The sequence below is a fragment of the Malaclemys terrapin genome, chromosome 6 (assembly GCF_027887155.1).
Source record: "Malaclemys terrapin pileata isolate rMalTer1 chromosome 6, rMalTer1.hap1, whole genome shotgun sequence".
NCBI lineage: Eukaryota > Metazoa > Chordata > Testudines > Emydidae > Malaclemys > Malaclemys terrapin.
The window spans coordinates 649,317-672,597 of record NC_071510.1 but is presented as its reverse complement, the minus strand read 5'-3'; the positions used below and the strand labels follow the sequence as shown (position 1 = coordinate 672,597).

General features: G+C 47.9%; 1 protein-coding gene across 3 annotated transcripts in view; it reads right to left on the bottom strand.

The window, feature by feature from the left end:
* Positions 1-23,281, bottom strand: part of TMOD1 (tropomodulin 1) — a 105,236-nt gene that overhangs the window by 80,251 nt on the left and 1,704 nt on the right. For all 3 annotated transcript variants that reach the window (XM_054031747.1, XM_054031746.1, XM_054031748.1), the window contains exon 2: positions 8,040-8,210. In XM_054031747.1, the coding sequence (XP_053887722.1) occupies positions 8,040-8,159 (120 nt within the window). In that variant the 5' untranslated portion in view covers positions 8,160-8,210. The remainder of the gene's footprint in view (positions 1-8,039; positions 8,211-23,281) is intronic.

Here is a 23,281-nt window from a genome sequence, read left to right as displayed (position 1 = left end):
GACCAGTCAGCTTAACTTCTGTACCTGGAAAGATAATGGAGCAAATAATTAAGCAATCAATTTGCAAACACCTAGAAGTTAATAAGGTGATAAATAACAGTCAGCATGGATTTGTCAAGAACAAATTGTGTCAAACCAACCTGATAGCTTTCTTTGACAGGGTAACAGGATGGGGGAAAGCGGTAGATGTGATATATCTTGACTTTAGTAAGCCTTTTGATACTGTCTCGCATGACTTTCTCATAAACAAAGTAGGGAAATACAACATAGATGGAGCTACTATACGGTGGGTGCATAACTGGTTGGAAAATCGTTCCCGCAGAGTAGTTCACAGTCATGCTGGAAGGGCATAATGAGTGGGGTCCCGCAGGGATTGGTTCTGTTCAATACCTTAATCAATGATTTAGATAATGGCATAGAGCAGTGGTCCCCAACGCGGTGCCCGCCGGGGCATCTAAGTGCCGCCTGCATACGGGCCGGCGGACGAGCATCCGCCGAAATGCCGCCAACAAGCAGCGTCATCCGGAGGCGTCGCCGCCGATTTTCGACAGCATTTCGGCGGTGATGCCTCTGGATGATGCTGCTTGTCAGCGGCATTTCGGCGGCGACGCCTATTGACATTGCCACTTCTTGGTGGCATTTCGGCGGATGCTCGTCCGCCGCCACGGTCCTCCGTGGCTCGTCATCTGAAAAAGGTTGGGGACCACTGGCATAGAGAGTACACATATAAAGTTTGTGGATGATACCAAGCTGGGGGGGGCTGCAAGTGCTTTGGAGGATAGGATTAAAATTGAAAATGATCTGGACAAACTGGAGAAATGGTCTGAAGTAAATAGGTTAAAATTCAATAAGGACAAATGCAAAGTGCTCCACTTAGGAAGGAACAATCAGTTGTGCACACACACAAAACGGGAAAAGACTGCCTAGGAAGGAGTATTGCAGAAAGAGATTTGGGGATCATAGTGGATCACAAGCTAAATTTGAGTCAACAGTGTCACACTGTTGCAAAAAAAGCAAACATTCTGGGAGGTATTAGCAGGAGTGCTGTAAACAAGACATAAGAAGTAATTCTGCCACTGTATTCCACGCTGATTAGGCCTCAAGTGGAGTATTGTCTCCAGTTCTGGGTGCCACATTTCAGGAAAAATATGGACAAATTGGAGAAAGTCCAGAGAAGAGCAACAAAAATGATTAAAGGTCTAGAAAACATGACCTATGAGGGAAGATTGAAAAAATTGGGTTTGTTTAGTCTGGAGAAGAGAAGACTGAAAGGGGACATAACAGTTTTCAAGTACATAAAAGGTTGTTACAAGGAGGAGGGAGAAAAATTGTTCTTCTGAACCTCTGAAGATAGGACAAGAAGCAATGGGCTTAAATTGCAGCAAGGGAGGTTTAGGTTGGACATTAGGAAAAATTCCTAACTGTCAGGATGGTTAAGCACTGGAATAAATTGCCTAGGGAGGTTGTGGAATCTCCATCATTGGAGATTTTTAAGAGCAGGCTAGACAAACACCTGTCAGGAATGGTCTAGGTAATACTTAATCCTGCCTTGAGTGCAGGGGACTGGACTAGATCTCTCGAGGTCCTTTCCAGTTCTATGATTCTATGAAAACCATTGTCAGGATTCTTTTTGTTCCTAAAATACTTTAAAAACTCCTTCCTGTCCTTAACTCTGCTAGCCATAGATTCTCCTTTTTCTAGAATATATATATTTTTATAACTGCCTTTACTTCCCTTCTAACCCAGTTTTTTAACCAATACAGCAGTGGTCCCTAAATTTACCTTGCGCACCCCCTCTTACCCCTGTCTGCAACCCCCACACCGCCCCTTGGAGCCAGGGCCGGGGGGGACGCAGACAGGGGTAAGGGAGCCGAGGCTGGGGCCATAGCTGTGGGTGGGGGTTGGAGCGGAGCCTCGGCTGGCAGCCGGTGCCCCAGGCACGGGGCTGTCAGCCGCGGCCGGAAGCAGAGCTGGATTCCCAGGCATGGGGCCAGCAGCCGGATTCCCAGGCACAGAGCCAGCAGCCGGGGCAGGCGCTAGGAGCGGAGAGGGGTGGCGCTCCCACTAGGCTTTAATAATAAATGAGCAATTCCAGTTTCTGTTGTTTGTGCCCCAGGTTCACAGCGCTGCTGTCCAGGCTATTCAAGAATTTGTTCTCTTCGTGCCTTTGGTTCCTTGATTAATTTTATTCTCAACATCTCAATTTTGTGCTGAGTGCTCAGATCTTCCCTCTTTTTACCCTCCCCTATTGCTGTTAGTTGAACTCCCTCCTGGCCACTTGAGCCAGCCTGTCCCCAAGGAGACTGGCCCCCTTCTACTGCAGTGGACATTGACAGAGACCAGCTCTATAGCCCAGCAGTTAGAATCAAGCTGAGCAGGGACTTGAACCAGGGTCTCCCACATACTCGGTGAGTGCGCTAATCACAGGGCTACTGGCTATTCTGGGGGGGGGGGGGCTGTTCCCCTCTTCCTGGGGTAATTTTTGTTGAATTGATACATTCCGATGAAACATTTTGGTTCCAAGAAAACAGCAGTTTTCAACTGGGAAAAAAGTGTCATCAAAATTTTTCAGCCAGCTCTGATGGTCAGGACCCTGCAGCCTGAACACACTCAGAATGCCTCCGTGACAGGGTGCACCTACCCTGCAGCAGCCTCGTTCTCTGTCACAACCAAACTGCCCTTTACTGGGCACATTCCCAGTCGCGCCGGCCTTCTCTCAATGAACAATCGCAGACACTGTAGCAGAAGAGGGATCTTTCTACCGCCACATACAGATGATACAACATTAGGATCCACATAAATCATTATTTGTACTGCTGTAGTGCCTAGGAGTCCCAGTCGTGCACCAGGATCCCACCGTGCTTGGCACTGTATAGACACAGGACAAAAAGATTGTCTTAGTCTGGCCACCCTTTGGGGCAGAGACTGAGACCCCAGTTGGGTGCAGACAGATTGGGAGCAGAAGTGAACAATGAGGTAAATACGTGTCCTTCTGTCTGGAACTGTCCCGTACATCAGGATAACTTTTTACAACGTGCTCCTGGGCCATTCCACTTGTGATCTCTCTTCCATTCACCTTGTGCCTGGAGGGATAACCTCTTGCCCATGCTGTTGATGTCATGCCACCTAGAAGGACGGTCAACTTCCCTCGCACATTCTCAGACCTGCCACTCCTTCTGCCTTCCTGTGCTTTTCCTGACTCCAACGAGCATCACTCTATACACCTCAGACTAGGTTCTCTAAGGTTTACCCGCAATCAGTAACCCCTAGTCTGAAAATTCTCCCCTCTGGCCACCTCCAGAGCACTTAAATGTGTGTTTAAAGTTAAGTATGTGATCAAGCTTAGTGGGGGTTAACCACATGCTGACTCCGGGCTCTGTTCCCTTTGAAATCGGCAGGACGAATTGTGAAGTTACCGCACTACTCAACAGGAGCAAGCATGGCGGAACAATACACTTGCCTCAACGCCAGTGTCTAGAGTGAACACAAAGGGGCCCTGCATATCACCATGGCTGCACCTGCTGCTGCTTCTGCCCAGCTTGTCGAAGGTGAAATGTTCCTGGTGATGTAGTGAGACAGTGGCAGCATGTGAAGCAATGCAGGAGAAACTGGATGAAGAGGCAGCTGTAGGATGATGACAGACTGAGGCTGCGGATGGAACTACACACACCCAGTGCCTGCAATGTACCAGGCAATGAAGATAGCAAGCCAGGCCTAACTCTTAAGACAAACCATGGAGGGTTTGCAAGCTGCCATAAGGAAAGTGCCCAGGAGCAGTCAGGCCAGCAGCCTGGCACTAGCTTGCACCAGCGACAGGTCCACAGTAGAGTGTAGTGGGGCGATGCTCCCCACACCTTCCTCATACCCCATGTCTGCTGGACTGTCTGCAAAGGCTGGTCGCCACAGAGCTCCGCTCTATGAACCTGCACGCTGTTGCCTTCCCTGAACCCCAGTTTGCTATTAAAGGGGCCTGCCTTTTTATTGATCATGTACAAGTGAGTGCCCACCTGCCATGCTACCATGAATGTCACATGGGAGAGGTACACGACAGAACCCATGATCTGACAGAGTCACTCCTATTCCCTCCTGCAGCCCCGCCTCAAGCATTACTCCACACACCAGAACCTTGATTTGATGAGCAAATTGGTGATTGTGCAGTTAATAAAATCAAAAAGTTTATAAAACGGATCATCTCCAGAGGACAGTAGGTGCACCGCAACGTCTTCTTCTTGTCCTTCAGACCTCAGCAAAGCGATTTCCAATGCACTGAAGGCACTGGAATGTGAAAGGATGTTGACTTGTTCTTCAGTGACATCACTTTTGTTATGTGATTACTGTATTTTCTTTCAAGAAAAATGGCTTGTAGACAGGTTGTTTTGTAAAATTGGTGTTTGTAAAACTGAGATTCCACTGTACATTCTTATGCACTGCACTGGAGACCAAGCAATGTATTCCCATTGTGGTTGCTGCAGTGGCAAAGTACTGGTAGAGGGTCTCCTGCATCACATCGTGTAGTGCACCTGTCTCTGCGGAATCTCCATTTTCATTTACAGAAGTAAGTTTCTAGCCCTCATGCCTGCAGAGATTAGCTTCCAAATGTGGCCCAAGTGTAAGCTACACAGCAACATCTGCCAGAGTCTGCAGAGAGCCTGGAACAGTGACTCAAAAGGGCAAACTCCCAATCCCTATTCACTTCACTGCATTACCCATTCTAAAGCCGAGGGATGACACGTTAGTGTCAAAGTTAACTATTCTATTGCTGATCATGTTAGTGGGTGGACAGGGAGCAACAGGAACACCTAGCTTTTATACAGAACTTCCTGGCCCTAGATCTCAAAGAGCTTCACAAAGGAGGTCAGTATCATTTCCCCTCGTTCCCAGCAGGGGTGGCTCTAGGCACCAGCAAAGCAAGCACATGCTTGGGGCAGCCCATTTGCAGGGGCGGCAGGGATCCAGCCTGGGAGCTGTAGTTCCTTGGTTAGCTCCCTGCCTATAGAGCCAGCCCCGGAGCAGGGAAAGGACTACATTTCCCAGCATTCCCTTGGCCACTACCAACAGGAAAGAGGGGGAGGGAGTAAGGAAGCTGAGACCTCATGTTGCAGCCTGCTGTGAATGGAGAGCTGCACTGTGAGTAGCGATTCCACATTTTAACATTCAAAAAATAGGACACTCCACAGGGAGGGAGGGTAGCCCCACCCTGCCCCCATTCACTCCCTCCTACTGCCCCCTACAGAAACCCCAACCCATCCAACCCCCCTGCTCCCTGATCACCCCCTCCCGGGACCCCTGCCCCACTGCCCCCCAGGACCCCACCCCCTATCTAAGTCCCACTGGTCCTTGTCCCCAACTGCCCCCTCCTGAGACCCCCCCCCCAACTTCCCCCCTAGGATCCCACCTCCTATCTCTCCCCTGACAAACCCCTGGGACTCCCATGCCTATCCAACTGCTGCCTGTCCCCTGATTGCCCCCCCCAACCCCTGACCCATCTAACCCCCCCTTTCTCCCTGTCCCTTGACTGCCCACCCGGAACCCCCTACCCCTTCTCCAACACCCCAGCCCCCTTACCGTGCCACTCAGACCAGCGTGTCTGGCTTCACACAGCACCAGACACGCTGCGCATACATGCTGCCATGCTGCCATGCTCCCCTGTGGAGCCACAGCCCCCCCCCCCCCCCCAGCACCTGCCTTCCAGATTTGAACACCTCAAAATTCAGGAGTGCTCAAGCTCAGTTTGGGTGGCTGTTACTTCATTTCTCCCAAATCAAATATACTGATCCACTGTAACCTGCTGTAGAAAAAGTAGGATAAAATTGAGCAAGAAATGCTTCCCAGTGGTTATTAGGACTGGAATTGCTATTTTCAACAGCCATTGCCTTTTTTGTTTGTTTGTTTAAAAGGAAGACAGTGATATTGCATTGGCAAATTCCCCATAGAAAGAAAGAATGGAACAAAAGAATAATAAAGGCACCTCAACTTTTCCTCATTTATGTAGGACAGTCTTATAATATGCATCCAGATATCCTCCAATCACACAAGCTGAAAATTGTTCCACTTTACTGCAGTTCTGTAACCATATGGGAACCAATCCTGTCTGTGTTCTGTGCACATCTAAAATTCTTGCTGAATGACCTGCCCTGGGAGCGAGTTACCAGTGACCCAGGGCTGCGGTGGAAGGAGTGTGCAGGTGGGGGGGGGGGGGTTTGAGCGGCAGGAGGTGTGTGGGGAGGACAATGGTGGGGGGGTAGGGGGAACCCAGAGCTGGGGCGGCAGGGTGTGTGTGTGGGGGGGAGAGCCCAGGGCTGGGGCGGCAGGAGGTGTCTGTGGGGGGCAATGGTAGGGCGGTAAGGGGGAGCCCAGAGCTGGGGTGGCAGGGGGTGTGTGTGTGAGGGGGGCAGAGCCCAGGGCTGGGGTGGCAGGAGGGTGCGGGGGGGGGGGAGGAGAGCCCAGGGCTGGGGCGGCAGGGGGGTGCGGCGAGGAGCCCAGGGCTGGGACGGGGGGGCAGTCAAAATTTTTGTTGCTTGGGGCGGCAAGAAACCTAGAGCTGGCCCTGGTTCCCAGACACAGAATTGGACACAGGGAGGGGAAGTGACAGGGTGGGAGCGAAACCTGGGAGAAGTGGGAGTTGCTGCGGGAAGGAGGAAATGTGGGGGAAAGAAGGGAGGAGATGCGGAGAGAGAAGGGGCAGAGAAAGGAGGGCAGGCTAGGCAGAAGGATAAAGAGCAGCAGTAGCAGGGTTTAAAGGGAGCCTAAATTCTCTCAGCGTGATGCTGAATGTCACAATAAGGGACTGAATAAACAATAAACATGAGAGTGTAGACTGCCTGGAGGGCACATTCTCCCTATGATCGGTGTGTAACCTCCCCTTGACAACAATGGGGGAGGTCCTGAATTTATATCCCAACTCATGGACTATAAACAAATATGGAATCCAGCCCTGTCCTCCCTACAGGCTCGACAGCCCAGAGTTATGCCATCGAAACATTGAACAGCATGTGCTCAGCAGGCAAATATTTTCTTAAAACTAGGCAAACTACTGAGTCCTCACTAAAACCTGGACCCTGCAAACGCTTATGCACGTGAGTTGTTTTCTTTTACACACCTGCACAATTCCCATGAACTTACGGGGCTACTCATGTGTGTACAGGTTTGCAGGATCAGGGTCCAAGTCCATTGTGCCATCTCCAAGAAAGCTTGATGCAGAGTAGGTGGAATATTCACCATCTCCTTGGAGCCAGGGTATTTTTAAACAGGCTCCGAGGAGCTGGGATCAGCAGGAGTGCTTCTGCCCAGGGATGCTAATGTTCTGAACTCTCTGCCCAGGCTCAGTGGCAGTGGCAGCAGCTGCTGTTCTAGACAGTGTTGCAGGAAGAACAATGAATTATCACCTAGCTAAGTCAGTGGGATAGCATACATACCATAGGTTCTTTGGGATCTGGATCTTGTGGGCATGAGTTCTACAGACAGGGACAGGGCTGGGAGGGTTTTTAAACAGGGTGCAAACGTTCGGCCCAATTCCTCCATCCTTACACCGAATAGGGGCTCTGAGTGATACCACTGAAATCAATGGGACTGCTAGCATAATAAAAAACTACTCGATGTCACTAAAGTTAGCAGACCCTGGCCCTCCGTCTAAGCTGGCACTTTACCCATCACAGCAGAAAAGAGCTGGTTCAGTAACACTGCACTTTAGCAGACCTCTGCTCCAGTTCCAGATTTTGCTTGGCTTCACCTGCTATTGTATTCACAGGAGCACTGAGAAGCTGGAGTAAGACCTTGTGTAACAGCATGAATGGCCTGTATTTTTCAGAGGAGCAATTACATTGCTTAAGTATTAAATTTCTCACATAACTCATTGAATGAAATAAAAAGAACACACAAAGTCATGAATTCAGACCATATAAACTACGGTTTCAGGAGATGGACAGAGAGTTTAGCAGATTAAAGAAGTAAATACTGATAGATCCACCCCAAAAGATATAAAGGTTTGTGTCACTGTTGCTCAGAATTTACCATCTGGAGGTCATTTAAAATCTACTTACATCAGGGTCTAGCTCTTCCAGTTCATTCTCCAGTGTCCTGAGCTCTTCTTCTGTCAATGCACTAAGGATCTTATCCTCATCCAGATCACGGTATTTCTCCAATTCCTGTCTGTACGACATTTTAGAGAAATCTCAGTTTTTAAATTCTCACGTTTTATGCTGAAGTGTGACCTATAATAAAAAAAAGGCAAAGTGAAAACTGAGCTCGCACCACTGCTGTTATTAGAATGCAAGATATTCTTCAAATGTGTAACAGCAGATGTATAAGAAGCAAGTAGAAGGGCAGCATGAGCTCACATTCTGAGTTCTAGTCCCACAGTGCAGCTGTGCGGAAATACTTAGCATTCTGAACATTACTAGAAATTTACTCCTGTTAAGGTGCACATCAGCACTGATTGAGCAGAGAAGAATATATTGACCAAATTTTACCTTGGTCCATATTTTTTCCTGGAGGGACAATAAATCACTACTTTCACCAAAACAAAAACTCCCCATGGGATCTAATGCTGGTAAGCTTACTCAAACTGAGTAATACTTTCCCCTGTGGCTAGCCCTACTGAAAAGCAATGCTCAACATCAGCAGTGTGGCGGAATCTGGTGCTCTATGCATTTCTGCACACATTCAGAATATCTGAAAATCTGGACTAAGGCCATGAGTCTCAGAAGGGCAGCAGTTTTCCTTTTAAATTAACTTTCTAAGTGGGAGGAGAAGAGAGAAGTCCGGAAGATGCTATCATCTACTCCTGATCCAGTCAGGAAGCAGATAGACAGCATATGTAACTCAGGGGCTCATCAAAGTTCAGTAAGCTTTGCTGAAATGATGCATGTCATCATGATGCATTTATCTGCATATGTAAACTGATTGGTTAATGTAGTTCTACACTTTAATATTATTTACCTCTGAGAAGGTAAACAATGGAAACTTACTAACTGACCATAATTGGCAAATCATATGAGCCAGGCTTTTTCTCATGTACTTAATATAAAATAAAGATATATATATATAGAGAGAGAGAGAGAGTGAGGAGATGCTATCACCTCTCAGTGCAGTAATCGATACATTTAAATGGAATTAACAAAATAGCCAATAATGGAGACTTAGCTGTTAAGATGTAGTTCTTTTAAAACTCTAGATATTTAAAAATGTACAACCTGAAATAATAGCTAATACAAACATGTATATGCACCCAGGCATAAGCTAAAAATATATTTACTTATATTTTTCAGGGGAAAGTTTGCTTTCAATACATAAAGTTTTCAAAGCACTTAAGTCCCTTCACGTAGGTCCTGTGGAAATTAGATGTCTTTAAAAACATTACAAACGTCACCTATCCTATCAATTTCAAGGGGCAGATGGGGGGGAATCTTCTGTAGCATCTGGAAGAGGATGATGTATGAGCCCATATGTTTAAAATACTGCCTACTTTTCATTAAACTGGCATTTTTCCCTATCTCCATAAATGACCATTTTGCCTTTTTGATTTTAGCTTCTTCACTTTCTCTGAGTTCTTTTGTGCTTCACAGTCCTAGTCAGACTTCTCTAGCTTTTCCCAAACCAATCCAAAGCAAATTATGCACTTTTAGGATATATTTTACTTCCCCACTTATTTTCATTAACTAAGAACTTCCTGTATCACAACTGCTATTCTAATTAGAAAAATAATCTTTAGAATCATAGAATCATAGAATATCAGAGTTGGAAGGGACCTCAAGAGGTCATCTAGTCCAACCCCCTGCTCAAAGCAGGACCAATTCCCAGCTAAATCATCCCAGCCAGGGCTTTGTCAAGCCGGGCCTTAAAAACCTCCAAGGAAGGAGACTCCACCACCTCCCTAGGTAACGCATTCCAGTGTTTCACCACCCTCCTAGTGAAATAGTTTTTCCTGATATCCAACCTGGACCTCCCCCACTGCAACTTGAGACCATTACTGCTTGTTCTGTCATCTGCCACCACTGAGAACAGCCGAGCTCCATCCTCTTTGGAACGCACCTTCAGGTAATTGAAGGTTGCTATCAAATCCCCCCTCAGTCTTCTCTTCTGCAGACTAAATAATCTCCGTTCCCTCAGCCTCTCCTCATAAGTCATGTGCTCCAGTCTCCTAATCATTTTTGTTGCCCTCCACTGGACTCTCTCCAATTTGTCCACATCCTTCTTGTAGTGGGGGAAACAAAACTGGATGCAGTACTCCGGGTGTGGCCTCACCAATGCCGAATAGAGGGGAATAATCACTTCCCTCGATCTGCTGGCAATGCTCCTACTAATACAGCCCAATATGCCATTAGCCTTCTTGGCTACAAGGGCACACTGCTGACTCATATCCAGCTTCTGATCCACTGTAATCCCCAAGTCCTTTTCTGCAGAACTGCTGCTTAGCCAGTCGGTCCCCAGCCATGGGATTCTTCCTTCCTAAGTGCAGGACTCTGCACTTGTCCTTGTTGAACCACATCAGATTTCTTTTGGCCCAATCCTCCAATTGTCTAGGTCCCTCTGAACCCTATCCCTACCCTCCAGTGTATCTACCTCTCCCCCTATCTTAGTGTCACCTGCAAACTTGCTGAGGGAGCAAATTCATCCCCTCATCCAAATCATTAATAAAGATGTTGAACAAAACCGGCCCCAGGACTGACCCCTGGGGCACTCTGCTTGCTACGGCTGCCAACTAGACATCGAGCCGTTGATCACTACCCGTTGATCCCGACAATCTAGCCAGCTTTCTATCCACCTTAGAGTCCATTCATCCAATCCATAGTACTTTAACTTGCCGGCAAGAATACTGTGGGAGACTGTATCAAAAGCTTTGGTAAAGTCAAGATATATCACATCTGCCACTTTCTCCATATCCGCAGAGCCAGTTATCTCATCATAGAAGGCAATCAGGTTGGTCAGGCATGACTTGTCCTTGGTAAATCCATATTGACTGTTCCTGATCACCTTCCTCTCCTCCAAATGCTTCAAAATGGATTCCTTTGATACTTTGCAGGATTGGGCCCAGGGCCGCCCAGAGGATTCAGGGGCCTGGGGTCTTCCCCCGCCGCCGAATTGCCACCGAAGACCCAGCACTTCGGCGGCAGATCCCGGGGCGGAAGGACCCCCCGCCGCCGAATTGCCGCCGAAGACCAGGAGCGGAAGCTCTGGGGGCCTGGGCCCCACGAGAGTTTTCCGGGGCCCCCGGAGCGAGTGAAGGACCTCACTTCAGGGGCCCCGAAAAACCCCTGTGGGGGCCCCTGCGGGGCCCGGGGCAAATTGCCCCACTTGCCCCCCCCCCCCCCCAGGCGGCCCTGATTGGGTCCAGCCTGCCACATTAGGACCATCCAAACTAGACATTAACATGAAAATAACAATGAGAATCTCCTCCCATTCAGTCACCCCCAAAGCCTATCCCTTTCTCTGAAACCCAGCAGAGAGGGTCTGCTTTGCAGCTGGCCCAGAAGGCTAACCAGTCTGGGGTTTCATTGATGACATCTTCATCATCTGGACCCATGGAAAAGAAGCCCTTGAGGAATTCCACCATGATTTCAATAATTTCCATCCCACCATCAACCTCAGCCTAGATCAATCCACACAAGCGGTCCATTTCCTGGACACTACTGTGCTAATAAGCGATGGTCACATAAATACCACCCTATACCGGAAACCTACTGACCGCTACACTTACCTACATGCCTCCAGCTTCCATCCAGGGCGCACCACACGATCCATTGTCTACAGCCAAGCTCTAAGATATAACCGCATTTGCTCCGATCCCTCAGATAGAGACAAGCATCTACAAGATCTCTATCAAGCATTCTTAAAACTACAATACCCACCTGCTGAAGTGAAAAAACAGATTGACAGAGCCAGACAAGTACCTAGAAGTCACCTCCTACAAGACAGACCCAACAAAGAAAATAACAGAACACCACTAGCTGTCACCTTCAGCCCCCAACTAAAACCTCTCCAGCGCATCATCAGAGATCTACAACCTATCCTCAAAGATGATCCTTTACTCTCACAGATCTTGGGAGACAGACCTGTCCTCACTTACAGACAACCCCCCAACCTAAAGCAAATACTCACCAGCAACCACACATCACTGAACAAAAACACTGACCCAGGAACCTGTCCTTGTAACAAAGCCCAATGCCAACTCTGTCCACATATCTATTCAAGTGACATAATCATAGGACCTAATCACATCAGCCATACCATCAGGGGCTCGTTCACCTGCACATCTACCAATGTGATATATGCCATCATGTGCCAGCAATGCCCCTCTGCCATGTACATTGGCCAAACCGGACAGTCTCTCCGCAAAAGAATTAATGGACACAAATCTGACATCAGGAATCATAATACTCAAAAACCAGTGGGAGAACACTTTAACCTGTCTGGTCATTCTATGACAGACCTGCGGGTGGCTATTTTACAACAGAAAAACTTCAAAAACAGACTCCAATGAGAGACTGCTGAGCTGGAATTGATATGCAAACTAGATACAATCAACTCAGGATTGAATAAGGACTGGGAATGGCTGAGCCATTACAAACATTGAATCTATCTCCCCTTGTAAGTATTCTCACACTTCTTATCAAACTGTCTGTACTGGGCTAGCTTGATTATCACTTCAAAAGTTTTTTTTTTCTCTTACTTAATTGGCCTCTCTGAGTTGGTAAGACAACTCCCACCTGTTCATGCTCTCTGTATGTGTGTATATATATCTCCTCAATATATGTTTCACTCTATATGCATCCGAAGAAGTGGGCTGTAGTCCACGAAAGTTTATGTTCTAATAAATTTGTTAGTCTCTAAGGTGCCACAAGTACTCCTGTTCTTTTTGCAGTCTGGGGTTGGGAACAAGGGCCCTGCATGAATGACAGACACCCTTCCACCCTCCCTGCTCAGCAGCACTGGCGTGGGTGAGAGATGTCTGAGCACTTTGACACTGCAAATCTACTTAAGCAACATTGGCGATCAGGAGTATTGGAATCCAAAGCTGTTCCGTTCTTCCAAGTGCCAGATCCGGGAAATGCAAATACAATTGATGCTTCCTTCTCCGGGCTCCCGGGTAATATTATTCCTGCCCTCAATATGCCTGGCCCCAATTTAGCAATTTAAAACTGATGAGTCCTGCTAGTAGCTCATCCCTACTGTATCAATCCTGAGCTGATGTTGTCATGCCTGGAAAATTGTGACTGCTTTTGAATGGGATTGTGTAAAGGGTGTGATTCTGCAGTGCATAGGGCACGCATACTTCGAGCACAGGAAATGACTGTTATATTTGAATTATGATCACAAACGTGGGAAGCAAAGTATTTGACCAGCTGACTGCCTTAAACTTAACACCATGCTGTCAAATTTTGTAAGTTTAATGTTCACTTTTGTGACCAGTGTAATGATGAGATAACTGGCTCTGTGGATGAGGGGAAAGCAGTGGATGTGTTATTTCTTGACTTTAGCAAAGCTTTTGATACTGTCTCCCACAGTATTCTTGCCACCAAGTTAAAGAAGTATGGGCTGGATGAATGGACTGTAAGGTGGATAGAAAGCTGGCTAGATCATCGGGCTCAACGGGTAGTGATCAATGGCTCCATGTCTAGTTGGCAGCCGGTTTCAAGTGGAGTGCCCCAAGGGTCGGTCCTGGGGCCGGTTTTGTTTAATATCTTTATTAATGATCTGGAGGATGGTGTGGACTGCACTCTCAGCAAGTTTGCAGATGACACTAAACTAGGAGGCGTGGTAGATACACTAGAGGGTAGGGATAGGATACAGAGGGACCTAGACAAATTAGAGGATTGGGCAGAAAAAAACCTGATGAGGTTCAACAAGGACAAGTGCAGAGTCCTGCACTTAGGACGGAAGAATCCCATGCACTGCTACAGACTAGGGACCGAATGGCTAGGTAGCAGTTCTGCTGAAAAGGACCTAGGGGTCACAGTGGATATGAAGCTGGATATGAGTCAACAGTGTGCTCTTGTTGCCAAGAAGGCTAACGGCATTTTGGGCTGTATAAGTAGGGGCATTGCCAGCAGATCGAGGAACGTGATCGTTCCCCTTTATTCGACATTGGTGAGGCCTCATCTGGAATACTGTGTCCAGTTTTGGTCCCCACACTACAAGAAGGATGTGGAAAAATTGGAAAGAGTCCAGCGGAGGGCAACAAAAATGATTAGGGGTCTGGAGCACATGACTTATGAGGAGAGGCTGAGAGAACTGGGATTGTTTAGTCTCCAGAAGAGAAGAATGAGGGGGGATTTGATAGCAGCCTTCAACTACCTGAAGGGGGGTTCCAAAGAGGATGGAGCTCGGCTGTTCTCAGGTTGGCTATTAGGAAACATTTCACTAGGAGGGTGGTGAAGCACTGGAATGGGTTACCTGGGGAGGTGGTGGAATCTCCATCCTTACAGGTTTTTAAGGTCAGGCTTGACAAAGCCCTGGGTGGGATGATTTAGTTGGGATTAGGTCCTACTTTGAGCAGGGGGTTGGACTAGATGACCTCCTGAGGTCCAACCCTGATATTCTATGATTCTATGTTTCTATGAAAGTGCTGAGTCAATATGAACTGAGGGCACTGTGCTTGTCTCAGGACTGGGTCCTGTTTTGTGCTGTGCCTATTTTAATGACTGTGAAAGTAGAATAACTCAAGAGAAACAGACTGAATTAGCTCATTTGATACGCTGACATCCGCGTCATGGTTTGAAATCACTTCCTGTGCCTGACAGCCTGCACTGACCCAGGGTGGCAATGCCTATGTTGGTTGCAACCTTAACTCTGATGTGGTTCCTGTCTCTGTAACAAAAGGATGTGGCTCCACACAGAGACCAGCAAAGCAAGTGACTCTGCAGCAATCTAACCTTTACCTCACCCACACTGAGAGGGAGACAAAGGCGGGCGAAGGGTTTGATTGCAGACAGCAGCCTGGGACGTTGCTGCTAGAAAGCGTGTCCCAGAGTTCGGTGTCAGACTCCTACAGGTCTCAAAAGCATCTGCGAGGGAGTGATCTGAGGCCTGCAGCACAGAGCAAAGTTCGCAGTTGTGACTGCCCAGGACAGGTGTGAGCACCCGAGCTGCTATCCCCAGAGGCCAAGCAATGTGTGCGGAAGTCTCTCCCGGCCGACTGAAGTATTTGCTAGCGTAGTGGAAGTGAAGGGCCAGTGTTTATGACCACAGAGAACATGCCCAGGGCACTAGCAGTATAACAGGGAAGTACGAGGTTTGGTTTGGGGATAGACCACCTAAATGGAGCAAGATGGCCCCGTGTGAGAGCCAACAGCCTGTCCCTCAGGAAACCACCTCTCTGACCCCTAGGCAAATGGCCAACACTGGCGAAGGTGATGGGGGATTGTGGGTGCCCAAGGTGAGACACGCAGCAGGGGCTTTGTGTGGGGCTGGGGCACCTCTGTGTCCCCAAAGTCCCCAATTCTAGTTATTTATAATGACCTCCCTGTTTGTAGCACACAAAGGGTTCTCCAACCAAAGACAAGAAAGGTCCCTTTCCCTCAGTCTCCTTGTGAGAGGGGGTCAAAGAAAAAGAAAAGAAAGGCAAAGGTGCCCTGTCTCTTAAGCTGTCTGTCTGGGACCAGCCCTGGGGGCTTCGTTGATCAGCTGGTCTACTGTCTTCAGTTAGGGTCCATGGTCCACCTCCAGCCCCTCCTCTTGGGACAGCCTGCTTTCCCACTGGGCCATGCAGCTTTGCGGTGGTGAGGCCTGGCTGACCAGTCTGTGGTCAGCCATCCCTGAGGTAGAGCAGTCCTCACCCTGTTCTCCACCCCTTTCTGAGGTAGGTTCCCCTTTCTAAGCACCCCCCTCCTTGCAGAGCCAGCCTTACAGGTCTGCCTCGTTAGTGTGGAACAAGCCCAGAGGAGCTGGTCCGTCTACTCTCCACCAGAACCAGGTGCGGCCCTTCACAGCTGGATTTCCCAACAGTGCAAGTCACCCACCTTCTGCAAATCTCCTCTTTGCAGTCCCTGGTACACCGCTACTCTCCCACACTGAGCCACCAGCCAGGGCACTGACAGAGTCTGCCCGAACGGCACCTGGTCCCATGGGCATCCAGAGAGGATCCCACTAACTTCACTCACATGTTTTAATCACAAAAAGAATTAACCACACTAGTGCCATACTAGGGATGTGGCCCTAAATACACAAATGTCAGGAAATTCAACCATACTCCTCCCCAATGACCTCTCACATAACAAACACCAGAGAATTTTACTCAGCGATTCCTGTATTAAATTGATCATTTCTGTTTGAGCTAGAGCATTTCTTTGATAAAGAGACTCTAGCTAGATTTAATGACTCAGAGTGATGGAGAATCTCCCATGCCCTTGTGTGAGCTGTTCCACTGGTTAATTAAATTGTCAGTTAAACATTTGCACCTTATTTCCAGTCTTTGCAATGTATTCTGAAGTGTAGCCAAGCTCGGGCTGTTATTGGAACCCTAACCCTGAATTCCCAGACGTTTGGGCCTTTGAAATCGCAGCTATAACCCAACCTTGGTTAAATATTTTACATTTAAATCCCTTGGTTGGTTTTGTGTTTAAGAATTGTTTTTGATCACACACAGGAGCACATAGTCATACAAATTTAAACACAAAACGACCCTCAGAACCAGGAATGATTTATAGCCCTTGAAGATGCTCCATTATAGTCTCTAAGGTGCCACAAGTACTCCTGTTCTTTTTGCGGATACAGACTAACACGGCTGCTACTCTGAAACCTGTCATTATAGTACTGACAATTTTGTCTCATGCTTGGTAACCAGCCCCATTCATTTTCACTCCCTGGTGGTCTCACGCTGTACATCACTTACAGAACAGCAGCACATATACCATTCAGAGGTCATCTGGATTCTAGTTACACAAAAGTGCTAAGAGGAAACAAAGAGTTGTGATCTTGAGACTGTAAACACCTCATCTTGGCAGGCTTCTTTCTGTTCCTGTGTAATTGATCAATCACGACTGATCTTAGCCTAGATCGAGTACTCATACAACTGTCCCTCTGATAAATCTTATTGTCAACCTGAGCTGTCATGCAGATTTCAGTGTTTGCTGTGATAAAGAAGATGACATGAACCAGGAGAAGCACAGATATCCATAGGACAAATGAGAGCTGTCATGATCACCCTATGCCTCAGTTTCCCCGTCTGTAAAATGGGGATAAAGATTCTGACCTTTGTAAAGCATTTTGCAATGTGCTGATGAGATGAGCTAGGTAACTGCTAGATACTATTATTGCCAGAGCCATGGCAATCACTGATTACATACTAAAGCAACGGGTAAACAGATCAGAGCAGTGTGATCTACAACTCCAGATTGGAAATATAGGGATACAAATAAATGCTTGCCTGACAAAAGCCAAAAATCTATAGGAAAAGATCTCCCAGGTTTACAGATGGAGACGCAAACAAGGGAGCTTTTTCCCTAATGTGACACCAGTTGATTAAGTCCTTATAAGTAAAAGCATCGATGATGACAGGACAAGCTGCCAACTTTCAGAGAGAAGTGCAGCAAAATGCTCTACGTTCTAAATTCAGCCTTGTTTTTAAATTTCACTAGTGGGTTGTGCAAGGCTTGCTCTGGATTGCCCTAGCTCTAGGACCATTCCTCATGGGCGTGTGCAGTGTTTTGGTTTATATGATCCCTTTGCAGGAGTGAAGTAAAAGCTGAGTCATAAATCAGAACCATTATTTTTAAATTATATAAACTTCACATAAATCACCCTCTTTGCAGCTGTGGCAAACATTTTTGCTTTTTCTTTGGCCCGTAGTATGATTTGCGAGATAAACAAGAGATACACTGGAATCACAGTAGGTGCCCAATCATTATAAGTTAATGATAACCAAACATTCTGTGACTACATGTAGTGTTAATTGCATGAGCTGGGGCAGGTTATATCTAAGGCACAAACTGAGGGGGCAGGGGGTTACACTGAAGAGACAGAGAGATTAGGGCCTTAAATGTTCTAATTTTGGACCCTTAGATCATGGATCCCAGGAAGCCTGATCTCTCACAGATCCCAGTGACTTCTGTTAGAGTTGTGAGCACTCCACATTTTGGGAACACCAGGACCTCGGTGTCTCAAGCAGAAGTGCCCAGAATTAGGGGCTGATCCATTACCCACTGGAGACATAGGCAGGGAAAGACACCCATTGACTCCAGCAGACATTGGATCAGGTTCTTAGTGAATCCTTCTGAAAATTTGGGCCCAGGCGACTTGCCCAAGGACTTACAGCAAATCAGTGGCAGTGGCAGATCTAGAACTCAGGAGGATCCTTGCTTGAGCTCATTGGCACTGGTTTGAATCAGGAGGAAATCTAGAGAGTTTACACTGGTGTAAGCATTCAGAAATAGGTTTCTCTGATCATGTTTCTTTCCTGCCTTGCATCTCGTGTTGTCACTTACACCTGTGCTGATGGGTGTAAAATGCAGCCATTCTGATCCGGGACCATTTACATGCACGTTGCGTAGGTGTTAACAATGATACAAGGAGCAGGGCCCTGGAGAATTATGCTCTCTGTCTCCTCGTCCCATGAGCAGTGCCCTAGACCATGCTCCCCACTCGGGCTGTGGAGCAGTTAATTTCAGGAACTAGCTTTAAATGAAGCATGCTTACTGAGATGTGAATATTTTTTACTATTACCAAGTGTCAAGTCTTTGGTCTGGAGAGCAAGAATAAATATCTAAGACCCGTCCTTTTACGGGGCTGCTTTCTGACATGTGTGCGCTGATTTGTTTTCTGGTTGATTTCGTTCTCTTAGTCAGAAAGGAAAGTACCTTTTTAACAAGTGAGAAATATGGACCCTCGCGACTGTGCCAAACACCCCTTCTCTGCTCCAGCAAAGCGGGGGAGGGATAGCTCAGTGGTTTGAGCATTGGCCTGCTAAAGCCAGGGCTGAGAGCTCAATCCTTGAGGGGACCACTTAGGAATACAGGGCAAAAATCAGTCCTTGGTCCTGCTAGTGAAAGCAGGGGGCTGGACTCGATGACCTCTCAGGGTCCCTGCCAGCTCTATGAGATAGGTATATCTCCATATATTATTATAATTTAAGTCCAAACTTCTGCCTCTAACACACAGGAGGCTGAGACAAAGCTACAGAGAGACTCACTGCAAAAATACCACTAAATAACGCATCCTTTGCAGAATAGAGAGCTAAATTCTGCCCTATCCAAGCTTCCTTGTGTGACCATATAGGAGCTCATGGGATTACACAGGGTGGAAGTCAGGACAGAGTCTGATCCCTTACATTTCAAGAGTGGACACACATCTTCTGCCCCTATTTATTTATGCTGTTGATTCACTCACTGCTGCTGCCCGTCTTTGTGCACCTTCCTAGTTCAGCTCCCGCCAATTACAAAAACCAACTGATCCCACGGGTGAGTGTAAATATGGCAAGCACAGAGGCAGTGGGGATGGAGAAGGCTGCTCAGGAAGAGAGATTTTGTTTGATCTGCACCCAGGCTGAGCTAATTGCATCATAGCTACCTTGGGAAGGTGCCCGGGTTGTATTTTGATAACGGCTAGCTCAGCAGGTAGGCCCCAGAGTACATTTTGCTTTGCAAAGTAGTTCTTGGAAGTTCTTGTGTGTCGGTGCTCTGGGTTCTTGGCACACTTGTGGCTGCCTTTTCGGCAGTCTCGATGAAAACGTAGCAAACATTACACCCCCAGGAGATCCAATGGCTGGAGTTGGGGAAAGCCTCGGGGGCTCACATTTCTATGGTTTCTCCTTGCTCAGATGGGGAGAGTGACTCTCACTGTAGTAAATTCCCCGTCAGGTTGTCAGACCAATCCTGACATTGCTGCCCCTTTGAAACTCCCACTGAATGCCACGGGAACGCTGCAGATGGACTGGGCTCCAAGACTGGTAAGAAACCAAAGAGGCAGGCTAGCTATTCTAGATCCATTGTTAATTTCCTAACTGCCAGCCCTGCATGCAAACCAAGGGCTCCTACTGACTCACGTTGTACTTTCCTTTCCTCTTGTACGATGCATTGGGTAGAACAGAATCCAGCTCCCCAGAAGTGTCTCAGCTCATCTGCTCTTCTAACAGGAGTGTGAGCAGAGGTCTGACTGAGCTCTCCCCTGCCTTCCATTGAGGAACTGGGGGAAGAGACCTCAGGAGCAGATCGTATTTGCACACATGCTTTGCCAAAGTGATCAATTTGGCTGTTTGGGGTTAAAATTCACTTAAGTCTTTCATGCAGGGGTAATGAAATGATGTTATCATTATTGTATGAGGAAAGGGCAGCAGACCTATACTTAATATGCCTATTTTAATTTATTTATTGTGCCTTAATTTAGAGGGGTCATCCTAACTGGAACCTTAGTCACTAAGCAGGAGGTACTTTGGGTCACTGTTGTGCTGGGCTGGCCTTACCATAAGGCGAACTGAGGCGGCCTGAGGTGTTCCCTCTCCTCTTACTAAAAGTTCTCACTTGTTATACACGACTCAGTGCTGTGAAGGGGCAGTATTGCCTCTTAATCTACAGTTACACTATCTACACTGCAAACTAAGGATGCGATTCCCAGCTCGCATAGATACACTCATGCTAGCTCTCAGCTGAGCTAGTGTGCCAACAACAGTAGTGTAGCCATGGTAGCACAGGCAGCAGTGGCATGGGCTAGTTGCCCAGAGTTCATAAGCATCAGATTCAGGTGGGTTTGTACTTGGGGCAGCTAGCCCATGCTGTAGACCAGGCAACCTATGGCACGCGTGCCAAAGATGGCACGTGAGCCAATTTTTAATGGCACGCTGCTGCCTGCCGTAGTCCCGACCACTGGCCCCGCTCACCCTGTTTCCGGCTGAGCGGGGCCGGCGGCCGGGACCCCAGCAGGCAGCAGCATGCCATTAAAAATCCGTCCCAGCCCACTCTTCTCCGCCCCTCCCGCCGGCATTTGCACATGCTTTGCTGACCTCTGTCACTCCAGCGGGAGGTTGTGTTTCCGGGTTAGTGTGTCCAGGAAGCGGCACCACCGGCGGGGGTAAGAAGAATGACCCAGTCCCACAGGAGTCGCAGCGCCCACGACGCCTGTAAGGGAAGGGTCTTGGGTCCCAGCTGCACCGTGCGCCCGCCCGCCATGAGCATGGCTGGCCCCGCTCCCTGGACTCAGGCAGGTTGGAGCCCTGGTGCTGGGATGAGCTCGGCTCTGTACTAGGGCAGGGCAGGGAGCGGGGTGGGAGTTGGGACTCCTGGGCTCCGGGAAGGGGCTGGTGTCTCTGTATTGGGGCAGGCCGCGTCCCACAGCCCGAACCCGAGCCCGGGGGCTGCGGCTCACTGCCTGCTGGACTCTGGGAACAGCTGGGTCGTGCCTCTTTCACCACCCAGGTCACTGGACCCCGCTCCCCTCCGGCACTGAGGGCAGAACCTAGGAGTCCGGAGCCCTAGTCTCCGTCTGCTCCCCCCGAACAACTAGAGCCCAGCTGGAAACCTAGGAATCCAGAATCCTCGCTCCCAGCATTCCTCCCCCGAGCGTCAGACACCAGACCCTACACCCCAACCTGCTCCTTCACCCCCAGCCCTGTGCTCAGTGCACTCCCACCCTCAGCTCAGTACAGAAAGAGAGGAAGAGAATGGGCTAAAACAGGGAGAAGGTAGGTACCCACTCTATGTGGGCAGGGCTGGGACCCCAGACTGGCAGCGGGCTGAGCCGCTCAGCCCACTGCCGGTCTGGGGTCCCGGCTTCCGGCCCCGCTCAGCCTGCTGCCAGTCTGGGGTTCTGGCTGCTGGCCCCTTGCCAGACGGGGTCCCAGCTGCCGGTCCCACTCAGCGCCTGCTGCCGGCCTAGGTGAATGGAACCCCAGGCCGGCAGCGGACTGAGCGGGCTGGTGCCGTAAGGTCAGCATTTTAATTTAATTTTAAATGAAGCTTCTTAAACATTTTGAAAACCTTGTTTACTTTACATACAACAATAGTTTAGTTATATAATATAGACAGAGAGAGACCTTCTAAAAAACGTTTAAATGTATTACCGGCACACGAAACCTTAAATTAGAGTGAATAAATGAAAGACTCGACACACCGTTTCTGAAAGGTTGCCGACCCCTGCTGTAGACCTTGCTGCTCAATGAGACCTAGCACGAGTATTACTTCTGGGGGAATTCTGCGCCGCTACACACATGCAGAATTCATGTCCCCCGCAGATTTTTTCTCCCCCATAGAAAATGCATTCTGCTGGAGAGGTGCTGCAGTTATTATTCAGAGTTCTGTATTAATATGCCTAGTAAGGAATATATTAATCAAAATCACTTCCTGAATCTTTTTTTGTTGTCTGTATTGTTGCAGACATACTTGTTGACAGATATTTTGAAATAAATTGCCAAAATAATTGAAACTTATATTGTGCTTATATTGTGTGATTTTGACAAATATTCAGAATTTTGCAGAATTTTAAGATATTGTGTGCAGAATTTTTAATTTGTTGGTGTAGAATTCCCCCAGGAGTAGAGTATGTCTGTTCCACCTGGGAACCAGAACCCCATCCTCTAGAGTAGATGTAGCTTTAGAAGCACCCAGAGGTGGTGTTTAGTTTTCCCAGATTTCTGGGAGGGGGCTCGAGATGGTTCTGTTCTGTAATGCTAAGCCCCCCCAGTTATTGAACCTGGCTCTTCTTGCTGCCAACACCACTTGGCAGAAGGGTTACAGGGATAAAAACTTTTGTTAGCCAGGAACATAAGTGTACAGGAATCTGAATATACACAGGCCCAAGTTTACACATTAAGGTGATGTCACTTTTCAGACTAGAACTGCACCATAGGGTGAACTGCAAAGGTAAAGAGGCAGATCCTCAGCTGGTGTAACTTGGTGTTGCTCCAAGCTAGTCGACTTCAGTGGCACTACAGCAGATGAGGATCTGGCCCAGCACATTAATGCTGAATGGCCATGCCTGTTCTCTGGATTAAGAGAGGGGCTGTCAAACTGGCACATTCCACTGGAACACATTTCATTAAAATGGAATATATGTATATAAGATACATGTGTATAGATAGAAACTGGTGAAGCGAATGCACCTCAGAGATTAATTACTGGGGTCCTTAAACACCTGCTGCTATGTCTGATCTTAGCTGAAAAGTAACACGGATTATGGCATTGCAGCAGCACACATTCTAATTACAGGTGAACTGCAGAGCTAAAATTAAAATTCTTTGTACTAAAATAGCTTGTAAAGTAATTAAGTACAGGGCCCGATTCTCCATTCTGTTACACTGGTTCCATACCAGCATAGCTCCATGAAATAACGGGAATTGCACCCACAGAAAACTGGTGTA